Source organism: Physella acuta, unplaced genomic scaffold (assembly GCF_028476545.2).
Source record: "Physella acuta isolate Inbredline_101_S28 unplaced genomic scaffold, ASM2847654v3 ptg001066l, whole genome shotgun sequence".
NCBI classification, from domain to species: domain Eukaryota; kingdom Metazoa; phylum Mollusca; class Gastropoda; family Physidae; genus Physella; species Physella acuta.
The window spans coordinates 352,390-374,351 of NW_026732583.1; the positions used below are offsets into that span (position 1 = coordinate 352,390).

Here is a 21,962-nt window from a genome sequence, read left to right on the forward strand (position 1 = left end):
GTGTTTCTTCCCGTTTTTTTTTTCTCCGGGGGGAGGGGGGCAATTGATATTTGGGAGGGGGCGAACACATTTTTCCTGGGGGAGGGGGCGATAAAAGTATGTGTTTTCTATATAAATTCCATTTTGTTCGGGGAGGGGGGCTGTAGACTTTTTTCGGGTGGGGGAGTCTGAAATTTTGTTACGGGAAGAAGAGGGATTTGAATCGTCAAACAGCGTGAAATCATTGATAGATAGCCCCCAGGGCAACTTTTTAAAAAAGTTTTATGTGTGAATTATACATACCTATTGTTTCAATATTATTTCTCATTTTTATGATAAAGATATCAATGTTAAATGCAGCCATTTTCCCCATGGTCAAGCACAAATCAGGATTATATAATCTAATTTTAAACGGGACTTTTAGCAGACTAAGAACGTTTTAGCATTTTTACAAGTCCACGAATTTGGAGGCAAAAAGTCCCAGCGACCATCTATATATATATGTATATATATATATATATATATATATATATATATATATATATATATATATATATATATATAATATAGCCTATTCATTGTATTCAACATTCTTTTTTTCGGGAGCTAATTTCATAAAATTTTGCGTGATTAGGATTCGGAATGGCGATTGGTCTTCAATGTGCATCGACTAGGCCTAGTATAATGATTTTTAACCTTAATTGAATTGGCCACAAAGTTGGTGAACATCTTAGATCTGCTTATCTTTGAGTAAAGATAGTTTATTGTGATTGGGGATTATCATAGCATAAACTTAATGTGTTTATTTTAGTAAATTTGCTTTCTTTCTGGTCTACGCCCCCTAATAGAAAATCTCGTAGAGTTACTTCGACATAACAAGTGCATTATGGGTATGACACACTTTCTTCAAAGAAAATGGCCTCCCTTTCCAGATCGGGAGGTTGAGACTGTGTTTAATTAAATTACGTCACATATATTAAATTAAAACACAATGGATCAGAAAATTCCTTGGATAGACCAGGTTAACGAGGATAATTACAACCATATAAAGACATGGTCTAAAGAATATCTGATTTACTTCACATCATCATGCCTATGAACCGGTGTGTTCTACGAGTGGATCCGATTTATTATGTGAAGCGAATGTGTAGCAGTTTATCATTATTTTAATGCTAAAATAAAATACCGTCACGAGGTAGAGGAAATTTATTTACATAGAATATTGTGCACATAAAAGCCATCCAAAATGATGTGCGACGTGATGCCCACCATCTCTGAAGATGGTTCAAACGATAGAGAGTCCCAAGGTTCAGGGGATGATTCTAATTTTGAACAATTGATGGTAAACATGTTGGATGAAAGGGATAAGTTGATGGAAAGTCTGCGAGAGAAACAGGAAGCATTGGAATTAACAGAGGCGAAACTTTTAGAATCAAATAAAGATAGAGAAATTATGCAAAAACAACTGCAGCAAACAACACCACAGGTAGGATACATTTTCAAATTTACCCAATTTTCTGTCTGTGGAGTTGATTAATTTCTTTGCCAAAAAAATATCTTTATTGTTTGTATAACTGGATATGTCATACTCACACTATTTACTATTGTTTCTGTTTTTAAAGTCATTCATTGACCATATTTTAAAGACACTTAAACCAAATATAAGGGCATGAATATAGTAAGTTTCATGTGACTGATTTGTGATTGATAATAATGTTGGACTAGCTCCCTTGAATGATGTCATTGCATCCTCGTTCTGGAATGCTATAGTATTGATCCATTCACTCCACTCATTCAGCACTTCTCTCCCAGGCTGATAGAAATAGAATAGCCTAGTAAACCATGAAAGCATTTTATTTTTTGGAAGGTTGAAATGGATGCACTAACTAAACTGCTATTATTTGAATTTTTAGGCTAGGCATAAATCATAAAGTTAAAGCTTAATTTAAATTTGGCCTATTTATTAAAGTACTAATTAATTGGCCCACTATTGATCTACTCACTAAAACTATAAAATAGACTAGTCACTTAAAATTTAGTTTAGGAATTGCAGTTTATTGTCCCCTAGAAGTAATTTTGGAATATTAAATCCGCTACTTAACTAACAAAAGATATTCTAGATATTGAATTTCACGCTTAAGTGGACACCATTTTTTTTATTTTTGAGAAAAAGGTTGACTTTAGTTGGAGCCTTATTAAAAAGTAAAACAATATAAATGCTGAAATTGTTTTTGTATATGGGACAATTGTGTGCAACTGCTAAAACACTCTGCCCTCCTCTGCAACAATTAAGACTAGTTTCAAGACAGTAATTTAAATAATAGAAGCTGTTCAAAAATGCTTAGGGGTCATCCATTTATGACGTCCACATGCGGGGGGGGGGGGGGGGGTTGTCCAAAAAAAAACTGACTTTTGTGGACGCATATGGACTTGTATACGGAAAAAAAGTGGATTTTTGTGGGGGGGGGGGGGGGGGGGGGTGTCCAAAATATTAAAAAATTGTGGACGTCATAAATGGATGACCCCTTATATTATATCATTTTGTAACATTGCAAAAGCAGCAGTTTTAAACTTTTTAAAATAAGAATTTTGATAGGCCCTAGTTTATGAAAAAGAAAATAAATTTGAATTCAAGAACCACATAAGCTAAAAATATCTCCATTAGGTTAAATATTAAGTTCATATATTAACGAAAAAAACTACTATAGTAGTATGGTTTAAGCTAGGTAATTTAAATTTAGCCTCATTTTGTAATTTAATATTTATTTTGATTTGACCTATAGAAAGCTGGTTATTAAATAAATAATTTAAGGGAGGTTACACTATTATTTTAAATTTTGCTAACAAATATCAACCGAACATGACTCATCATAGACTAGCTTCAAAAGCAGTTACTTTGATCTGTTAGATTTTTTTACAAATTCAACTTGTAGTTGCAGGATTTAACAAATTTATAAATGTTTTCTGTGATTGTGTTCTTTTTTATTTTATTCTATTCAGCGAATTGTATTCAATAAAATGTAAATCAAATGTAGCTGAAAGTTTCTTATTAAAAAGTGAGCAGAGACAGTACATTTGTATTTTAACAAATGTTTATTTTCTTATAATTACATTTAGTTTCTAAATGTATTTCTCTGAAATAAGCCAACAAAATGAAGGGTCAGAGGGTGAAACATTTTATTAGTTCTAACTGTAAAAAAAAATGTATCTTGTAAATTATCTGCAAAATATACTTGTGACTTATTACAGTTATGCACCAAAGTTCATATACATACTCAGTGCTGATGTATCTGCAGATACATGTAGACTATTTGTTGAGCTCTCTTGTATTTTACTGCAACTGTTTTTGTGTGTCAGGATGCACTTGTTGTCCCCTAATGCAAATACATGTAGACTATTTGTTGAGCTCTCTTGTATTTTACTGCAACTGTTTTTGTGTGTCAGGATGCACTTGTTGTCCCCTAATGCAAATACATGTAGACTATTTGTTGAGCTCTCTTGTATTTTACTGCAACTGTTTTTGTGTGTCAGGATGCACTTGTTGTCCCCTAATGCAAATACATGTAGACTATTTGTTGAGCTCTCTTGTATTTTACTGCAACTGTTTTTGTGTGTCAGGATGCACTTGTTGTCCCCTAATGCAAATACATGTAGACTATTTGTTGAGCTCTCTTGTATTTTACTGCAACTGTTTTTGTGTGTCAGGATGCACTTGTTGTCCTCTGAGCAGTATTCAGGTCCCTCAAGCAACACAATTGATGCTGCATTCATGCCTATTCTAACCTATCACCATCTTCTAACATATATAGTTTAGTAGTTTCTTGTCTGTGTGCTATATTTAGCTTACCTAGCTACTTATCTCTGTGCTGCCTTACATATATATTATTATATAGCTTACCTAGCTACTTGTCTGTGTTCTACCTTACATATATAGCTTACCTAGCTACTTATCTCGGTGCTACCTTACATATATAGCTTACCTAGCTACTTCTCTACGTGCTACCTTACATATTTAGCTTACCTAAGCTACTTGTCTCTGTGCTACCTTACATATATAGCTTACCTAGCTACTTGTCTGTGTGCTACCTTACATATATAGCTTACCTAGCTACTTGTCTGTGTGCTACCTTACATATATAGCTTACCTAGCTACTTGTCTCTGTGCTACCTTACATATATAGCTTACCTAGTTACTTGTCTGTGTGCTACCTTACATATATAGCTTACCTAGCTACTTGTCTCTGTGCTACCTTACATATATAGCTTACATAGCTACTTGTCTGTGTGCTACCTTACATATAATAGCTTACCTAGCTACTTATCTCTGTGCTACCTTACATATATAGCTTACCTAGCTACTTGTCTGTGTGCTACCTTACATATATAGCTTACCTAGCTACTTTTCTGTGTGATACCTTACATATATAGCTTACCTAGCTACTTATCTCTGTGCTACCTTACATATATAGCTTACCTAGCTACTTTTCTGTGTGATACCTTACATATATAGCTTACCTAGCTACTTGTCTCTGTGCTACCTTACATATATAGCTTACCTAGCTACTTTTCTGTGTGATACCTTACATATATAGCTTACCTAGCTACTTGTCTGTGTGCTACCCCTTAGGTGGACACTTGGAATTTTGTGAATTTAAAGGTTTGGTATATAAGCATAGGCCTGTATTAACTGTAATGCATCGTTTCTTGGGGTATATATATAGATTTTTTTTAGAACAACGTCCCTGTTGTAATGTATGTAGTCACATTGTTGAAAATGGTTCTTTGTGAAGTTGTCAGTAAAGGTTTAAGCACCAAAGTTAAGACCGCTCATGTGGCAACGTTAAAACTTTCTCATGGAATTATTAATTAATGATACTTTTTGTTATGTTCCTAAGTGCTTTTACTCTCGAATTGCCGTGTACTTATCATAAGAGATGACTTCCTATAGAACACGCGCAAGTAGCTTGAATTATTCACCTATCTAGGTCAAGCATGCTTTCTTTATACTTTCCTTCAGTTGAAATACGTATAATAGGCGGCATTATAAAAGCGCGTTTACTTTTGTTACATAATACACCACGCTTCCATACTTATAGACGGGCTTTATGGAGTCACGGGGAATACAGTATGACTTTCTAGAATGTCCTCGCATTTCATGCCGCCCGGCCTTCTTTTCTGCTGCAACGTTTGTTTGCCAGTTGGGATTGTTGTAAAATTATTGTTTTCAGAGTCGCATTTCGTGGATTTTAAAACAAGATCCAATGTAATATAAATATTATTTTGTCTCCTAAACTGCGTAACATATAACAAAAAAAATGCACCTATAATCGAGGTTGGGTGATTTATTCTTGTAGAAGTAGTGTCGGATGTCTGTGTGTGTCCACAGCTCCAGCTTATTACAGCTTGTGTTACCCGTATTTGGTGTAACCATATACATGCTTTTTATTTCCTCCTACCTTGGGTTTCTCTTGCACCCCACATGTACAGTGTGAGCACCTTTTGTTTATCCTGACCTTATCCCTGTCAGTAGAGTTTTTCCCCCACTTCTAGTTTAAAGCCTAAAAAAAAAACACTCGATCGTGGTCTGAACAAACTACGGTCATTACTTAAACACACACAGCGCCACCTGGAACAAAAAATACATTTGGCCTGAGCGGACCAGGTATAAATGTCGTCATTCTTATTGTAATTTACAAGTAAAGTTAGTCAGACTAGTAGCTCTAACTGTCACAATAACTGTTAGATCTGATTGATGGGGCTTCACCCTGTTTTATAATAGAATCAATTCAGTTTGAAACACCGTCTTTGATTGACGGGTCCGTGCTCAGGTTCAGTACTCAACACATGGGACATTACAGTGAACATTGACCACCTTCCCCGTGTAATGAGCAGACAGCAAGAAGGCGGGGTCATGTGACATGAAGCGTGTAGTAACTTAACCTGACCACTAATCTAATTGCTCTACCAAACGGCATGACGTACATAACATTCATGTACCAACTTGTCGCTTTTTGTTATGTATATTATGCACAATTTTAAAATTCTTTTATTCGCTTGTAATTGACATTTCTAGTGCATTTTACTGCATACTATTGTAGATATCAGCTTTTATTGATAAATATGCCGCATGCAATAGAGTTATCCCAAGGAAATGTAACGTCGTGTCTGGGTTATTTTTGTTTTGCCGGTAACGCTCTAAGTGCCGAGCTTCGTGCTTACAGTCGCCACCATAGCTAATATTTAGTTTGATCGACCCGAGTTACATGCCCAAATTTTATTCCACTCCTTATTCTACTTGAATTCCACCCGTCGGCCCTCTATGGGCACATGTTTATTGTGGAACGTTATTTTCAATGGACGGGTTGGAGGGGTGTTAACGCTAAATGTTACACCTCCATGGCCTGTTCCGTAATACGTCTTTTGGGCCCCTTTAATTAAATATTAATCAGAACAACTGACTTTCATTCGTTCAGTTTTCAAATACTTTAGTCGAACCACTCGGGGATCAGAAAAAAAGATATCTTACATGTTTTCACTTTGTATATATTAGGTAACCAGGGGTCTAATGAGCCTCGTCAACATAGTTCACATTTTCTTTTTTTTTTTTAAACAAAATATCCCATCTGGACAGTAGCACATATTTTGTTAGGCCTACATCTATTTATAGATATTCTAGGAGCTGTTCAAGCAACATTCGCTCTCATAAATATATACACACACCATACATACACACACACATATTCATCCATCTGTTGTATGGCCCGATTAGCCCTACAATGGGAGGTTGGTTTGATCTTGTAATTTAATTTATTTTAATACCCTACAAAGTTGCAAGTCGAATGTAAAAGAAGTAACATGTGTTTGAACGTCCGACTTGAAGATATTTAATCGTACCGTACAACTAGTCCCACCCATTGCGTTGTTGTTTCCCTTGTGCTAGAGTTGACCAGATGCAAGCTGATAGCGTTATTGATACTTCTTTCTTCTCACCCCCTCCTACCCCATGTGGTGTGTGACTGTCTGCTGAATTCCTGGTACATTTGATCGCTGGCATCACACAATGAGTGTAGTGTGTTGCAAGGTGTCGGGTCTTAGTTCAAGCCAGTGGTCTAAAGGAACCTACTTGCTATGTTAATAGTCAATCAACTTGTAATTTTTTTTTTTAGGTCGAGATGGATTTTTGTGAGGTGTAGAATGAATATGGTATTTTGTTTTATAAAGAAAACGAAAAAAGTGTTGAAAGACCCTCCCGAGGAAATGGTATACTCATACACATTCACTAAAAAATAATAAGCAAAAGTAGATAAGCCCGTATGGGCAAAATTGTTCATGAGTGTCATCGGTGAATCCGACATAAGTACCATATGATGGAGAGGTCATCATTGGACAGAACATACGTGACTTGGTTTCTAGGATCCCTAAATGTTTTAGACATTGCTTGTACGTTGTCTCGCTTCTCTTGTTTTTAGACGTCTTAACGATGACACCATGGATACGGTATGGGACAGTTAGTCGGGTGATCGGGCGCTCGATTGTCGATAGAAATTTTCTAGCTCGTCACAGGGTAAAGCTCGCTGATCACACCACCATTGCATATGCCAAGCTTACAAAAACAGATGCATTCTACTTCATTAGGAAGGGTATCGCGACTTTATCATCCATACGTGTTTTCTACATCTATGTATATGGCTTACGTTCGGACCAATGTAAATTGAGCTACTACCGTTTTGATAGTACTAAAACGAATTCCTAAAGTTTGATTTAACCAGTTACATCCCCTGTGATCTATGAGTAAATATTCAGTTCAGACATCACTTTTAGTGTAGAAATCTTTTTGTTCAAATTTGCACTATCTACGCATCTAGCTGTTTGCTCTTGAAAAACAGATGTGGTATTCTACATGGACAAAAATGGGTGTCAATCGTGTTAATGAGCAGAATTAAATATTTAAGAAAATAGATTTCTCAGTTAGATTCTGTATTTTTTCAGATAGATTCTATATTTACTTCGGTAGATTCTGTATTTTTCAGATAAGTTCTGTATTTTTTCAGATAGATTCTATATTTACTTCGGTAGATTCTGTATTTTCTCGGCAAAGGCCTGCGTCAATGAAGCCATGTAATCGTTTTCCTATCTATTGTTTGTCAATCTCGGCCCAGCCGATGTTATTGGTGTACATATGCGCCGGCCAGACACGGGACTAAGTAACGGAACGTGTTGTGTGTTGACCTTTATTCTAGCACCGTACAGGGAAGCTTGCGGTCCCTGGTTACCTGACGTCGCGCCGGCTAGTTGGTGCTGTTATTGTCACGTGACCAGTACATAATGGCCTATTGCAGGGTGACTTGGTGCAGGTGCTGTCACGTGACGCGGGCAATGGTCTATTTGCTATACAGAGTTTTATTTTGAGCTGACATTCAGGCCACTTTGTTACGGGATAGTGAAACTGTAATGATCATTAACCTTTTCCGCTTGATAGTCGATCGGCTGTGTTTAGTTGAGACAATGGCCAGCTTAAACTGCCGATAACAGTGTGGGGCTTGCTGCAGATACGTCGCTCTAGACTTTCTGTGTACCCCTCGGCTGCCCGGGTTAACTAGTGCTAGAATATTCCTTGCTGCTGTAACACTGACTGGCTGACCTTAACACCCGAGGATGTAGGGGGGGGGGGAGTGCGTCAGATGTTTGTCATATCTTAACTGGTGCCACGTGTTGCGTACACAGCAGCGAGCCGTTTACCTACTCGCTATCGTCAGGCAAGCCGTGAACATGCACTCGAAAAACTGTTTCACTCGATCTGGGTTGTCTGATAACGGGACGATAATCACCAGCCCGCTGGTCCGTCCTTACATGCTGTATGTGGTACTGTGGTAGTGGGGTCCGTCCTCACTTGCTGTATGTGTGGGTCCGTCCTCACTTGCTGTATGTGTGGGTCCGTCCTCACTTGCTGTATGTGGGGGTCCGTCCTCACTTGCTGTATGTGGTACTGTGGTAGTGGGGTCCGTCCTCACTTGCTGTATGTGTGGGTCCGTCCTCACTTGCTGTATGTGTGGGTCCGTCCTCACTTGCTGTATGTGGGGGTCCGTCCTCACTTGCTGTATGTGTGGGTCTGTCACTTGCTTTATGTGTGGGTCCGTCCTCACTTGCTGTATGTGGTACTGTGGTAGTGGGGTCCGTCCTCACTTGCTGTATGTGATACTGTGGTAGTGGGGTCCGTCCTCACTTGCTGTATGTGATACTGTGGTAGTGGGGTCCGTCCTCACTTACTGTATGTGATACTGTGGTAGTGGGGTCCGTCCTCACTTGTTGTATGTGGTACTGTGGTAGTGGGGTCCGTCCTCACTTGCTGTATGTGGTACTGTGGTAGTGGGGTCCGTCCTCACTTGCTGTATGTGTGGGTCCGTCCTCACTTGCTGTATGTGGTACTGTGGGAGTGGGGTCCGTCCTCACTTGCTGTATGTGTGGGTCCGTCCTCACTTGCTGTATGTGTGGGTGTGTCCTCACTTGCTGTATGTGTGGGTCTGTCCTCACTTGCTGTATGTGTGGGTCTGTCCTCACTTGCTGTATGTGTGGGTCCGTCCTCACTTGCTGTATGTGTGGGTCCGTCCTCACTTGCTGTATGTGTGGGTCCGTCCTCACTTGCTGTATGTGTGGGTCCGTCCTCACTTGCTGTATGTGGTAGTGGGGGTCCGTCCTCACTTGCTGTATGTGTGGGTCCGTCCTCACTTGCTGTGTGTGTTACTGGGGGAGTGGGGTCCGTCCTCATTTGCTGTATGTGGGGGTCCGTCCTCACTTGCTGTATGTGTGGGTCCGTCCTCACTTGCTGTATGTGGTACTGTGGGAGTGGGGTCCGTCCTCACTTGCTGTATGTGTGGGTCCGTCCTCACTTGCTGTATGTGTGGGTCCGTCCTCACTTGCTGTATGTGTGGGTCCGTCCTCACTTGCTGTATGTGGGGGTCCGTCCTCACTTGCTGTATGTGATACAGTGGATGACAGCAACACATGCCAAACTCCAATATCAATATAACGGTTGATTTAAGTTTCCACGCTACTCCACAATACTACAAGACTGTAGATAAAAAAGTTACCCAAGTTACACGTAACTCCACCATAAAGTACTTCAAACCACATAGGTTAGATTGTGAGCGTGGGACGAGTGGCAATGGAAATAACAATAGACAGGTAGAAATCAATACTGTTATTGGAACCATCTGGTTATTGACTTGTCCACATATTGCATCTGTATCTGTTAGGAATCAATCATTGCTGGGGAAAAAAAACCTGCTTTGCTTCTAAGTTTTGGGGTTAATTAGTAATTAACTTTATAAGAAGTAAATTGGCCTTCTAACATGATTTGGAAACCAACTTTCACCCATCTCAAAATTTTTTTCAAATAAAAAGAAATCAAACGGGCAACTACTCTTGTGTTATGTTTGTGTGTGTGATATTGTTTTCAAGTAGAGCTGTCTTTAATTCAGCCATGCGGCAAATGTCGGTCCAAATATAGCCCGCAGACGAAACTAATTGCTATCGGATTGTTTGATAAGCTGCAGACAATCTTTAAGATCATCTGGTGTCTTGGTGCGCAAAGTTTGCATCACAGAATTGGTTTCTCAATTAATTATAGAAATGCTGGCTAGTGAGGGGGGAAACCCCACCAGTCCCCGTGTGTATTCAGTTTTTTCCCTGAATAAAGTCGGAGGGTGGTTGTCGGTGTGGAGTCGGCTGGCATTTCTCGCTCACTTGTAGCCGGCATCGATTGATTTCCCGATGGTCTAAAGGCATACCTTGGCACCAATCTGAAAGCTGATTTGCAGCAAGTCATCACATGTCATCAGCTGTGAGGCTACTTGACACCGTGTGCTGACAGCTGGCGTGATACGAGCCCTCAGATCTAGTGGGCGACCATGGTCTCTCTACACCAGACATCCTCACCTGTCGCCTGCTGGCTGCTGCCTGCTCACGGTACACGTGCTTCTGACATCTCACCTGTCAACCTGGACATGTGACCACACTGTTGATGGCCTACACAGATCTGGTCTGATGGCCAACGGTCTGGATATCTTTGTGGACTTTGAGCTTCGAGGCCTGGACTATGTCGTGGAGTGTTTAAGGAAGAAAGATGACCGCTACCTGCGTCGTTTTATTTATGTAAGCACCGCTTGTATTTATGTAGATAGGATTGTGTTTCAGGCTCGTATAGGACAACGTAAATGTTAGAGGGGACGTTACCAATCAATACATGTACAGTGTGAAGGTTTCTCTATACAGTGTACCAGATTGTTTACTTCATTTATTCACTGGTAAATACAAGTATGGAGATATTCATATTTTCTTTACCATATCTCGTGCTTTTCTCTATTTTGGATGTGGTTTTGTGTGGTGGAATTATTTACAAGCAGAGAAATAAGGTTATACGTTTTTCCACGTGTTTAGATGTATGTAGCGAATCGTACCCACGATTTGTGGCCAATGTTGGACCATATTACACCAACCTTTTTCCACGTGTTTAGATGTATGTAGCGAATCGTACCCACGATTTGTGGCCAATGTTGGACCATATTACACCAACCTTTTTCCACGTATTTAGATAGATGTATGTAGCAAATGGTACCCACGATTTGTGGCCAATGTTGGACCATATTACGCCAACCTTTTTCCACGTATTTAGATAGATGTATGTAGCAAATGGTACCCACGATTTGTGGCCAATGTTGGACCATATTACGCCAACCTTTTTCCACGTATTTAGATAGATGTATGTAGCAAATGGTACCCTCGATTTGTGGCCAATGTTGGACCATATTACGCCAACCTTTTTCCACGTATTTAGATAGATGTATGTAGCAAATGGTACCCTCGATTTGTGGCCAATGTTGGACCATATTACGCCAACCTTTTTCCACGTATTTAGATAGATGTATGTAGCAAATGGTACCCTCGATTTGTGGCCAATGTTGGACCATATTACACCAACCTTTTCCCACGTATTTAGATAGATGTATGTAGCAAATGGTACCCTCGATTTGTGGCCAATGTTGGACCATATTACACCAACCTTTTTCCACGTGTTAACATCTTGTTAACATCTTTCTAAGATATTGTAAGTTAACGCAATAGAATAAGTACTTCAAGTTAACCCCCCTTGGCTGCGATGGTAATAACTGATTACATGTTGATGGTAAAGATATGATTTGTCCCACCTTGGGTGTATACCCACCTCCTGAAGACACGAGATGGTATTTCAAGGGGTCGATAGAAGAAAAAAAAACGTTGAGAGCTTGTTTCTATTGTGGCTATTGTAGAGGTGCGAAACTGGCCACACGTTTCATGAATGTTGGTTAGGTATCTCTGAACACACGAGAGAATTTTCAAACAATAGCTATCAAAGATTGTATGATACTCAGTCAAGCCTGACTGCGTAAACATGCGTTCAATGAAGTGGAAACAAGCGTTTGCTGCAGTGGGTCGATACATTTGTTGTAGGGCTTTACTTTGATCGGCTGCGGGTTGCCAGCAGGGGGCTACCATAACCATCTATATTTCATCATGTTTGTTTGTCTGTCTGTTAAAATCTTAACACTCGTCGTTTGGGAGTTTGGGCCAACCATAACCATCTATATTTCATCATGTTTGTTTGTGTGTCTGTAAAATCTTAACACTCGTCGTTTGGGAGTTTGGGCCAACCATAACCATCTATATTTCATCATGTTTGTTTGTGTGTCTGTAAAATCTTAACATTCGTCGTTTGGGGCGACCATAACCATCTATATTTCATCATGTTTGTTTGTCTGTCTGTAAAATCTTAACACTCGTCGTTTGGGAGTTTGGGCCAACCATAACCATCTATATTTCATCATGTTTGTTTGTCTGTAAAATCTTAACACTCGTCGTTTGGGAGTTTGGGCCAACCATAACCATCTATATTTCATCATGTTTGTTTTTGTGTCTGTAAAATCTTAACACTCGTCGTTTGGGCCAACCATAACCATCTATATTTCATCATGTTTGTTTGTGTGTCTGCCTGTACAATCTAAGCACTCGTCGTTTGGGAGTTTGGGGCTACCATAACCATATATATTTCATCATGTTTGTTTGTGTGTCTGTCTGTACAATCTTAACACTCGTCGTTTGGGACGTTAAACATTGATTGAGTCTTTGAAATACTGTAAACTCCATCTCAAATGGCTTTAAAGTTGGGCCCTTTTACGGAGAGTTGTTTGGATTTTTTTCAACCAACAGATGATTCAACCGGTATTTGGGCACCACTCATGGGGCATTCACAGACATTTTGACTTGACGGTCGGACATTGAAGACAGAAATAACATGACATTACTGTACTGCTTGTGGGTGCTGTCCGGTGTTCCAGCATATCACAACTGACTGCCCTGTTTAAAGATCCCCCCTCCCCCGATTCACCGCCGTCTATTGTCTATTGTCTCACTTTGCTGGCCCCAAACAGCCAGCGCTAAATGATCCATGACCGTCACATCACTTATCACTTAGACCACCAAGTAGGGGAGATAATTGGTTTATGCTTAATAAAACATGAGGAGATAACTGTTCAACTTGCCGCCCTGAAAACTAGAATTGGAAGAGTAGGTTTTTTTTCTGTGTGTTGGTTGAGTAGATTGGCTAAATGAGCACCTAATGTCTCCATCGGTAGCTAGCTGGCCAGGTTTGGTAGCTCTGGTTGTTCACCTTATCACAACTTTTTAAACTCGATATCCTGTAAATAACTTACTTGAACCAAAAGAAACGTGTATGTCATTTTCAAATAGTTTAATGTCGTGAACGTCGGTTATGTGTTATAGTGTTTTTAGATTGGTATAAACTTGGGAGTGATGGAATTCTTTCTGTAGGTCCCCAGTGGTTTGAACTAGCGGGGTGTTCCAGCCTAGTCCAGTCTTGGTGTATACATCTCTATTTGTTTATTGACTAGCCACGACCTCATCGCCATCTTGACATGAGCCGGGCGCTCAGATCAAATAGAATAGGGAAGAGAAGTGACACATTAAGGGAGGCAATGTGATCAATGATCTGTCGGAGTTATCCCCCGCCAGACTGATTAGATCACAGGTAGCGGGCACTTTGATCGAGTTGCGCTAGGAATAGCAAGGGATATTCAAACTATTTCTAAGTATAGTAGGACAACAGGTTGAACTCTATTTTAAACCGTGAACACAGATTGCGGATATGATTGAGTTCCCGTTAGCTGTCAGTTTATTTATTACGTGAGTCAGTACTAAGTCTCACTGGTGGAGATTTGCGTTTATTATACACTTAAACACATGTGTTGGGCTTTAGAAATCTTAACCTTATTGGTTGATACATTCATCTTGTTGTATAATGGGCATGACAGTGTGTACATTGGTAACGTAACGAACCCAAGATATTTGCAAGTGACAGCTACTTCAGTGTAAACGTAACGTAGCGAACCCAAGATATTGTCTAGTGACAGCTACTTCAGTGTAAACGGTAACGTAACGAATCCAAGATATTTGCAAGTGACAGCTACTTCAGTGTAAACGGTAACGTAGCGAATCCAAGATATTTATAAGACACCGTTTAGCTTGTACACGGGCCTCCGCGAGGGGAAGCAACCCAACAGAAAACAAACAACGGCAGTTAAATCTTGCGACTTAAGCACCAAAGTAAACGTTTATTCATTGATTAAGGAGGTGTTGGGGGAAATAACTCTCGCGGTAAAATGCGCCTGAAACTCTTACATAATCGATACCTAACTACGTGAGCACAAATTGCCGTGTTCAAGTTTTGACGTCATTCTCATTTAGTGTGTATTGATGTTAAATACACAAAGCCGATACGTCATTGTGGTGTTAAAAAGCACCTTACCGTCTGGCCTGGCGTGTAATTAATCACTTGAGCTGTTCAGGGGACGGCAGGGGACCTCCTCCATGCTAAGCTCCGAGATTGTTGCTCTTGGTTTCATTTCTACGTTCTGCTTGATCCTTAAATGTCGACAGTGGGAGGGGATATAGGGAGAAGCAGCTTACTTAGCAGGGTTGTATTTTGTGGAATATTTCACTCAGCAAATATAACTTATACTTTATTGGGGGGAGGGGGGGGGGATACAGTGAGAAGCAGCGTACTTAGCAGGGTTGTATTTTGTGGAATATTTCACTCAGCAAATATAACTTATACTTTATTGGGGGGAGGGGGGGGGGATACAGTGAGAAGCAGCTTACTTAGCAGGGTTGTATTTTGTGGAATATTTCACTCAGCAAATATAACTTATACTTTATTGGGGGGAGGGGGGGGGGGGGATACAGTGAGAAGCAGCTTACTTAGCTGGGTTGTATTTTGTGGAATATTTCACTCAGCAAATATAACTTATACTTTATTGGGGGGAGGGGGGGGGGGGGGGATACAGTGAGAAGCAGCTTACTTAGCTGGGTTGTATTTTGTGGAATATTTCACTCAGCAAATATAACTTATACTTTATTGGGGGGAGGGGGGGGGGGGGGATACAGTGAGAAGCAGCTTACTTAGCAGGGTTGTATTTTGTGGAATATTTCACTCAGCAAATATAACTCATACTTTATTGGGGGGAGGGGGATGCAGGGAGAAGCAGCTTACTTAGCAGGGTTGTATTTTGTGGAATATTTCACTCAGCAAATCTAGACTTATTTATACTTGAATTGGGGGGGGGGGGGGAGATACAGAGAGAAGCAGCTCACTTAACAGGGTTGTGTTTTGTGGAATATTTCACTCAGCAAATCTAGACTTATTTATACTTGAATGTGTGTGTGTGTGTGGGGGGGGGGGGGGGGGTGGAGAAGCAGTTTACTTCTGTGGAATATTTAACTCAGAAAATCTAGACGTATTTATTCTTGAATAAGGGGGGGGGGGGGAAGCAGTTTACTTCTGTGGAATATTTCACTCAGAAAATCTAGACATTTTATACTTGAATAAGGGGGGGGGGGATGGAGAAGCAGTTTACTTCTGTGGAATATTTTGCGCATCAATTCTGGGCTTATTTATACTTGAGTGTGGGGAGGGGGGGGGGGTAGAGATGCAGGGAGAAGCAGTTTACTTAACAGGGTTGTATTCTGTGGAATATTTCACTCAACAAATCTAGGCTTATTTATACTGATTTGCCATTATTGTTTCAAGTTTAATTAATTTTGTAATTGGATTAGTTACTGCAAATGATATTAAATGCTCTTTGTATTTTATAATTGTTAGTCTCTGTCATAATCAGAAATTTTCTCTGTTTCTGTAGGAACTAGCCACAGTAACCAAAGAGTTAAATCAAGTTAGAGAACAGTTACTAGAAAGAGAGGAGGAGATATCAGAACTCAAGGCAGAAAGAAATAATACCAGAGTATGTCAAATCACAGTTTCATGTTATACCTTTTTTTCTTTAAAATGTCTTACTCCTTTCATCTCCCTAATGAGAACACTAAATGCTTCTTTAGTGTTGTTGTAAATTGTCCTGTCCACCCAACTTCCAAATTAATATTTCTTGCTGAACCATCATTAACATAACCATGTTTTTAGTTACCAATCTACTTTATCATACGTTTAAAAGAATTATTTAGCTAAATATTTTTGTCCAACAGTTGCTTTTAGAACACCTTGAGTGCCTGGTTTCTAGACACGAAAGATCTCTCAGGATGACAGTGGTCAAGCGTCAGGCATCTTCCCCTGCTGGTGTCTCTAGCGAGGTTGAGGTGCTCAAGGCTCTCAAGTCTCTCTTTGAACATCATAAAGCTCTAGATGAGAAAGTACGAGAACGTCTGCGTGTGGCCTTAGAAAGAGTTGCACAATTAGAGGAAGAATTAGCAAGTGCCAATCAAGAGGTTAGTCACTTGGATTCTTCAGTGTTTGATTAAATATCAGGACCACAGCTGGATGTTATAAACTATTTGTCTCACTTTTAGTATTAAATAATTACCTCCCCTTACAACTTTAAAAAAATAATGATTGTTTGATGACAGTTTAAAATAATTTTTATTGGTGGTCCACATTTCAAGAACAGGAAGTTGAATCTCTAATTTTGTTTCTAGTTGTTCACATTCCGAGAACAGGCGACTAAATCTCGCCATTCTAGCGGCAGCGCGGAGGACATCAAATCCAACCGCACTGACTCCACGAGTCAGGGAGATGCTGACTCACGCGAGTCTTCCACAACCACATCAGGCCTTCCCAAGGTTTGTAAACCTTTCAGCCATTACACCAATGCTTAGTTTTATTTTTAGAGTCAGTGGTTGGCCACCTGAGGTCTAAGTAAAGTGTGAGAGCATGATACTGCTAGCTTTTATAAACAAATTTCTACTGTATGGAAAATCAAACTAAATAAAATTTAGTGTAGTGCTCCTAAACATTTTATCCAAATAATGTAGAAAATTACTCAAGTTCAAGAAATCTAGTTTTTTAAAAATATTTTAAAACTACTTTTCAAAAAAAATTCAATTAATGATAATCTTATATGTCTTCTTAATAGAGATTATCGAATGGCTCCATTGAGCCAGATTCAGAGATGGGTAGAGTGTTAGATCTTCAAGAAACTGTAGAGAAACAGAACACAGAGCTGACTGCTGCCAGGACACGCATCCTAGAGTTAAACAACAAGCTGACTGAGCTGGATGAGAACTACACTACATCCCAGAAGGAGCTGGTCAAAGCTCAGGAGGCTGTCAATAAGCTGCAGAGAGATCTGAGAGAGGTAACCAGCACAGCCCACACTTCTCTTACAAGGGTTCATCTTTACTTTTATCATCTTATTCAAATCTATTAGAATATTCATTTCTTGAGGATGCTAATGAAATCTATCAGGTAGCTATTGGACACTAGGTGGACAAAGACATCCTACAGACATGAGTCAGTTGCCACGCTCAATACTTTCAGCTTGTTATGTGCATTCTGTGCTCAACCACCCCGTCCCATTCATTTAAGTCTAGTAACAGAATGATTTCATGTTGATGCTTGTTTGTTTAAATGAGAGTATTGCTCAAATATAAGCATTACAATCTGATGGTGATTTCTTCACTTGTCAGTCCCAAGCACAGAAAGAAGATCAGGAAGAAAGAATAGCTACACTAGAGAAGCGTTACCTCAATGCTCAACGTGAGTCTACCTCTGTACACGACCTCAATGACAAACTGGAAGCTGAAGTACAAACTAAAGAAGCAAGTTTACGAAGTGTAAGTTTGTTTTTTTATTGACTGTTGTTTTTTTTTCCATTGATTTGCTTATCACCCAACATTTCTTTATTTATCTCAACATGAAATGTTTTCATATTTTGCAGGCTGAAGAAAAAATGCGCAGTTTGCAAGAAAAGGTGGATCATTTAGAACAGAAACTGGCTCAATCTCTGAAGAAAGTGGAGGCTATGCCTTCTATAGAAGCTGAGTTGCAGCAGAGATTAGAGGCACTAAGTCAGGTAAACAGACATTGTATCCACTTGAGTGTAAACTAAAGAATGCTGGTTAAAGATTTATATCATTTTAATAAAGCTACCACACTTACTGTTGATGCTGAAATAATGAATGTATTAAACAATGCAAATGTTGACCCTCACATTGTAGGCAGAAGAACAGCATGGCTCTACAGCAGAGAGGATCATGTCTTTAGAGCAAGGACTACATGATAAGGAAACTGAGCTCATGAGGGTAAACTTTGCCTTTGATATTTGCTAAATATAACTCAAAATCATCTTCTTGTCCCATCTATCTTACTTCTGTGGCTCTCACATTAGAAAAAACAAGAAAAGTAATATTTGAGATTACTTATTTCCATGATCCTATTGTTGGTGTGTGTTTAAAAACAAGCAACTTTTCTTGCAGTCGCGGCAGAGGGAGAAGATGAATGAAGAACACAATGTGAGGCTGTCAGCCACAGTGGACCGGCTCCTCACTGAGTCTAATGAACGTTTACAGCTTCATCTCAAGGAAAGAATGGCGGCTCTAGAAGAAAAAAATCAGTTAACTGCAGACTTACAGAGAATCACAAAGATTTTAGATGATACACAACAAGAAAAAGTTTGTTTTTTCATTTTTTTCCTCATACTTTAAAGAATGTTCAATCTGTAGTAGTAATCTTTGTTGTTATTTTAAAATATTAACATCTGTCAAGCAACAGTTTGAATAAAATATTTCTTGTTTTATTTTTTTAGGAAAGAATAAACGATGATTTACTTAGATATAGAAAAGAAGTAGAAACATTAAGGATGCAAATGGAACAGCTAATGAGGTAATGTGAAATTATTCTTAGTGTTGTTTAAAAATGTTACAGTACAACTTTGTTGAAAGATAATCCAATCAAGAATTAATGTTTAGGTAAAAATGTTTTAGTAATTTTGATTTTTGTGTGTGTTGAAATGCAGGGCTGGTTATGCATTTGAAGATAATGTGTCACGGCGACATCATAGAGGAAGGGAACAGGCTATGATTGAAGATCCTACTAAAGTAAGTATTCATCAGCCTTTTGCACATTGTCAGCTAGTTACATTTTTTTAAAATGTATTTTAAAAATCTAATATTTTTTAATGGAAATTCTTATTTTGTTTGTGTCAACGAGGTAAAATTTGTATCATTGATGAGAAATTTGTATCATTGAGGTAAAATTTGTATCATTGATGTGAAATCTGTATTATTGATGTGAAATTTGTATCATTGATGTGAAATGTATAACCTTTAGGTGAATACACTGAATGAACAAGAATGGGAGAAACTGCAACAAGCCCATGTTTTAGCTAACGTAGCTCACGCCTTTGATACCAGTGATACAGAGGGAACAGATGACAGTGAGTCTTTGTTTGGTGGAGTGGACCTGCTCTCTCCATCAGGTCACACAGGTGCCCAGACATTAGCGATTATGCTGCAGGAGCAGTTGGATGCCATTAACAATGAGATCAGGTATGTTCTCAGGAGTGTTGTCTAACAGATTTATGTCTCTTTATTCACATAGCAGTCTGTTGTTTTTTAAATAAAAAGTATAACAAATAAAAATATGTTTGTTTAGATTAATTCAAGAGGAGAAAGAAAGCACAGAACAGAGGGCGGATGAACTGGAAATTCGGGTAGGCAGCGGTAGTTTGGATACTTTACCAGGGCGGTGGCGGGGCTATGAGCGCTCAGCATCTCCACCTGCCAGTGGACGCTCCACCCCTACCCACCCACGTTCCTCATATCAGTCGAGGGATTCTTTACAGAAGTACCACACTGTAAGTGCAGGCATGATCTGGTCTGTAGAGGAGTGGGCATGTTCACTGGAATGCTAGACCTAAGGCAAACTGTATTGAAGCTCACAATTCTTAATCACATGTTCACACATCGATATCCTGAAGGTTACAGCTATGTCATTACAGCTATGATAAAATAAACATTTTATCATAGATTTGCCTTACTTCTACCTTTCAGTAGTGCCATGACCAACCTTCTCACTCGGCCATGAATGTTGTACCATTCTATTTGCCTGCAAATCCCAACCAGTGTGTTTCTTTTTTTTTTATCCCACTATAAAAAAATATTTGACTTATTATTGCTAAATTATTTTCTGTGTTTTTTCTATCTTGATGTGCACTACAAATTTAAGAGAAACTTTCAAGTTTTCTTTGTCCCCTTACCAAAAAAAACCTGCACCTTTTTTAAAAACAATTCTTTATATATTTCATTCATTTTTTTGCATGTTTTCTGTTATATATATATATATATATATATATATATATATATATATATATATATATATATATATATATATATATATATATATTTATTTATATATGCTGTTTAAAAAACTGTTGTTTCTTTATAAAAAAAATAATTTTCAGGAAATTTAATTTCAGAGTATAAAATTATATAATTGTATATGTAACTATTTTTATTTTAAAATTTGTCTATAAATATAAAGAGGTTTAAGACTAGTTTTAGAATATTAACATAATAAATTAAATGTTAATTGACTGGAGCCAAGATTGAATGTATTGTGTACTGTTACAGGCACCTGCTGGCATGACAGCCCAAATGTACACTTACTCCTCATCCAGTCCTCAGCTGGCCACAGCTGCTGATTCTAGTCCCTCTGGTCAACAGGTGCGTTGTCTGCATGCTCTCTTTGATTCACTCATTGTCCATTGCTACCATTGTCTTCGCAGTTTGATACAGTTATAAAATTGTCTATTTCACTCAATATTTTAGCGAAGCTCACAGAAATAAATGCCATTTCTCCTCTACAGCAATACAGCCGTGATGATAGCTCTATTAACTGTAAGGAAGAATCTCGTCAAATCAAATGTGAGTCTAGTCCTCCAACCCCTCGTGCTCTTAGATTAGAACGTGTTGCTGCAGCACTAGCCAAAAGCCCAGAAGAAAGCATTAGGTAAGTGCTGGTACAAATGATTTGACTTTTTTCAAATCAATAGTTTGATTATTTTCTCTTTCTCTCCCTTTGATAATAAATTCAGATAAAATTTCCAGTAAACATTTAAATTAATTTAAAATGTATATCAGACTTTTAATACATTTTTTAATTTATGATAAATGTTAACATTTCTCTCCCTTTGATAATAAATTAAGGTAAAATTTTCAGTAAACATTTAGAGTCTAAATGAATTTAAAGTGTATAACAAACTTTAAATAAATTTTTGAAATTTAAAATAAATGTTGACAATTTTTTTTTAAATGCTTGACTCCTACAGCAGTCGATTACAAGACATCAGCATTGGATCATCTAATAGTCCACTAGGCAGCTTGACCAGCAGTCAAGATTCATTACATAAACAGCATCAACATCCTACATCTAAGAAGAAAGGCCTCAAGAGTTCACTAGGCAGATTCTTTTCATCAAAGAAAGAAAAACATAAACCAAAAGAGCTATTAGCAAGAGAAATGGCTGCAGGTAAGAATAGCCACACAATCACTGAATCTGCTGTTTGTTGTAGAAGAGCCGAACCGCTGCGAAGCATACAGTGCTATTTAGTAAAGTTCGATTATCCTCACCCTCCCGTGAAAGCAGC

At 38.7% G+C, this 21,962-nt stretch overlaps 1 protein-coding gene across 1 annotated transcript in view; it reads left to right on the forward strand.

Moving 5' to 3' along the window:
- Positions 1-873: 873 nt before the first annotated feature.
- The window catches only part of LOC131955429 (liprin-alpha-1), a 41,590-nt gene continuing 20,501 nt past the window's right edge, over positions 874-21,962 (forward strand). Inside the window, exons 1-16 of the mRNA XM_059319539.1 lie at positions 874-1,465; positions 16,227-16,328; positions 16,567-16,806; positions 17,014-17,157; positions 17,451-17,672; positions 18,004-18,150; positions 18,255-18,389; positions 18,535-18,618; positions 18,793-18,987; positions 19,122-19,198; positions 19,332-19,413; positions 19,646-19,863; positions 19,970-20,171; positions 20,947-21,039; positions 21,183-21,325; positions 21,645-21,844. Of these exons, the coding sequence (XP_059175522.1) occupies positions 1,226-1,465; positions 16,227-16,328; positions 16,567-16,806; positions 17,014-17,157; positions 17,451-17,672; positions 18,004-18,150; positions 18,255-18,389; positions 18,535-18,618; positions 18,793-18,987; positions 19,122-19,198; positions 19,332-19,413; positions 19,646-19,863; positions 19,970-20,171; positions 20,947-21,039; positions 21,183-21,325; positions 21,645-21,844 (2,524 nt within the window). The 5' untranslated portion in view covers positions 874-1,225. The remainder of the gene's footprint in view (positions 1,466-16,226; positions 16,329-16,566; positions 16,807-17,013; positions 17,158-17,450; positions 17,673-18,003; positions 18,151-18,254; positions 18,390-18,534; positions 18,619-18,792; positions 18,988-19,121; positions 19,199-19,331; positions 19,414-19,645; positions 19,864-19,969; positions 20,172-20,946; positions 21,040-21,182; positions 21,326-21,644; positions 21,845-21,962) is intronic.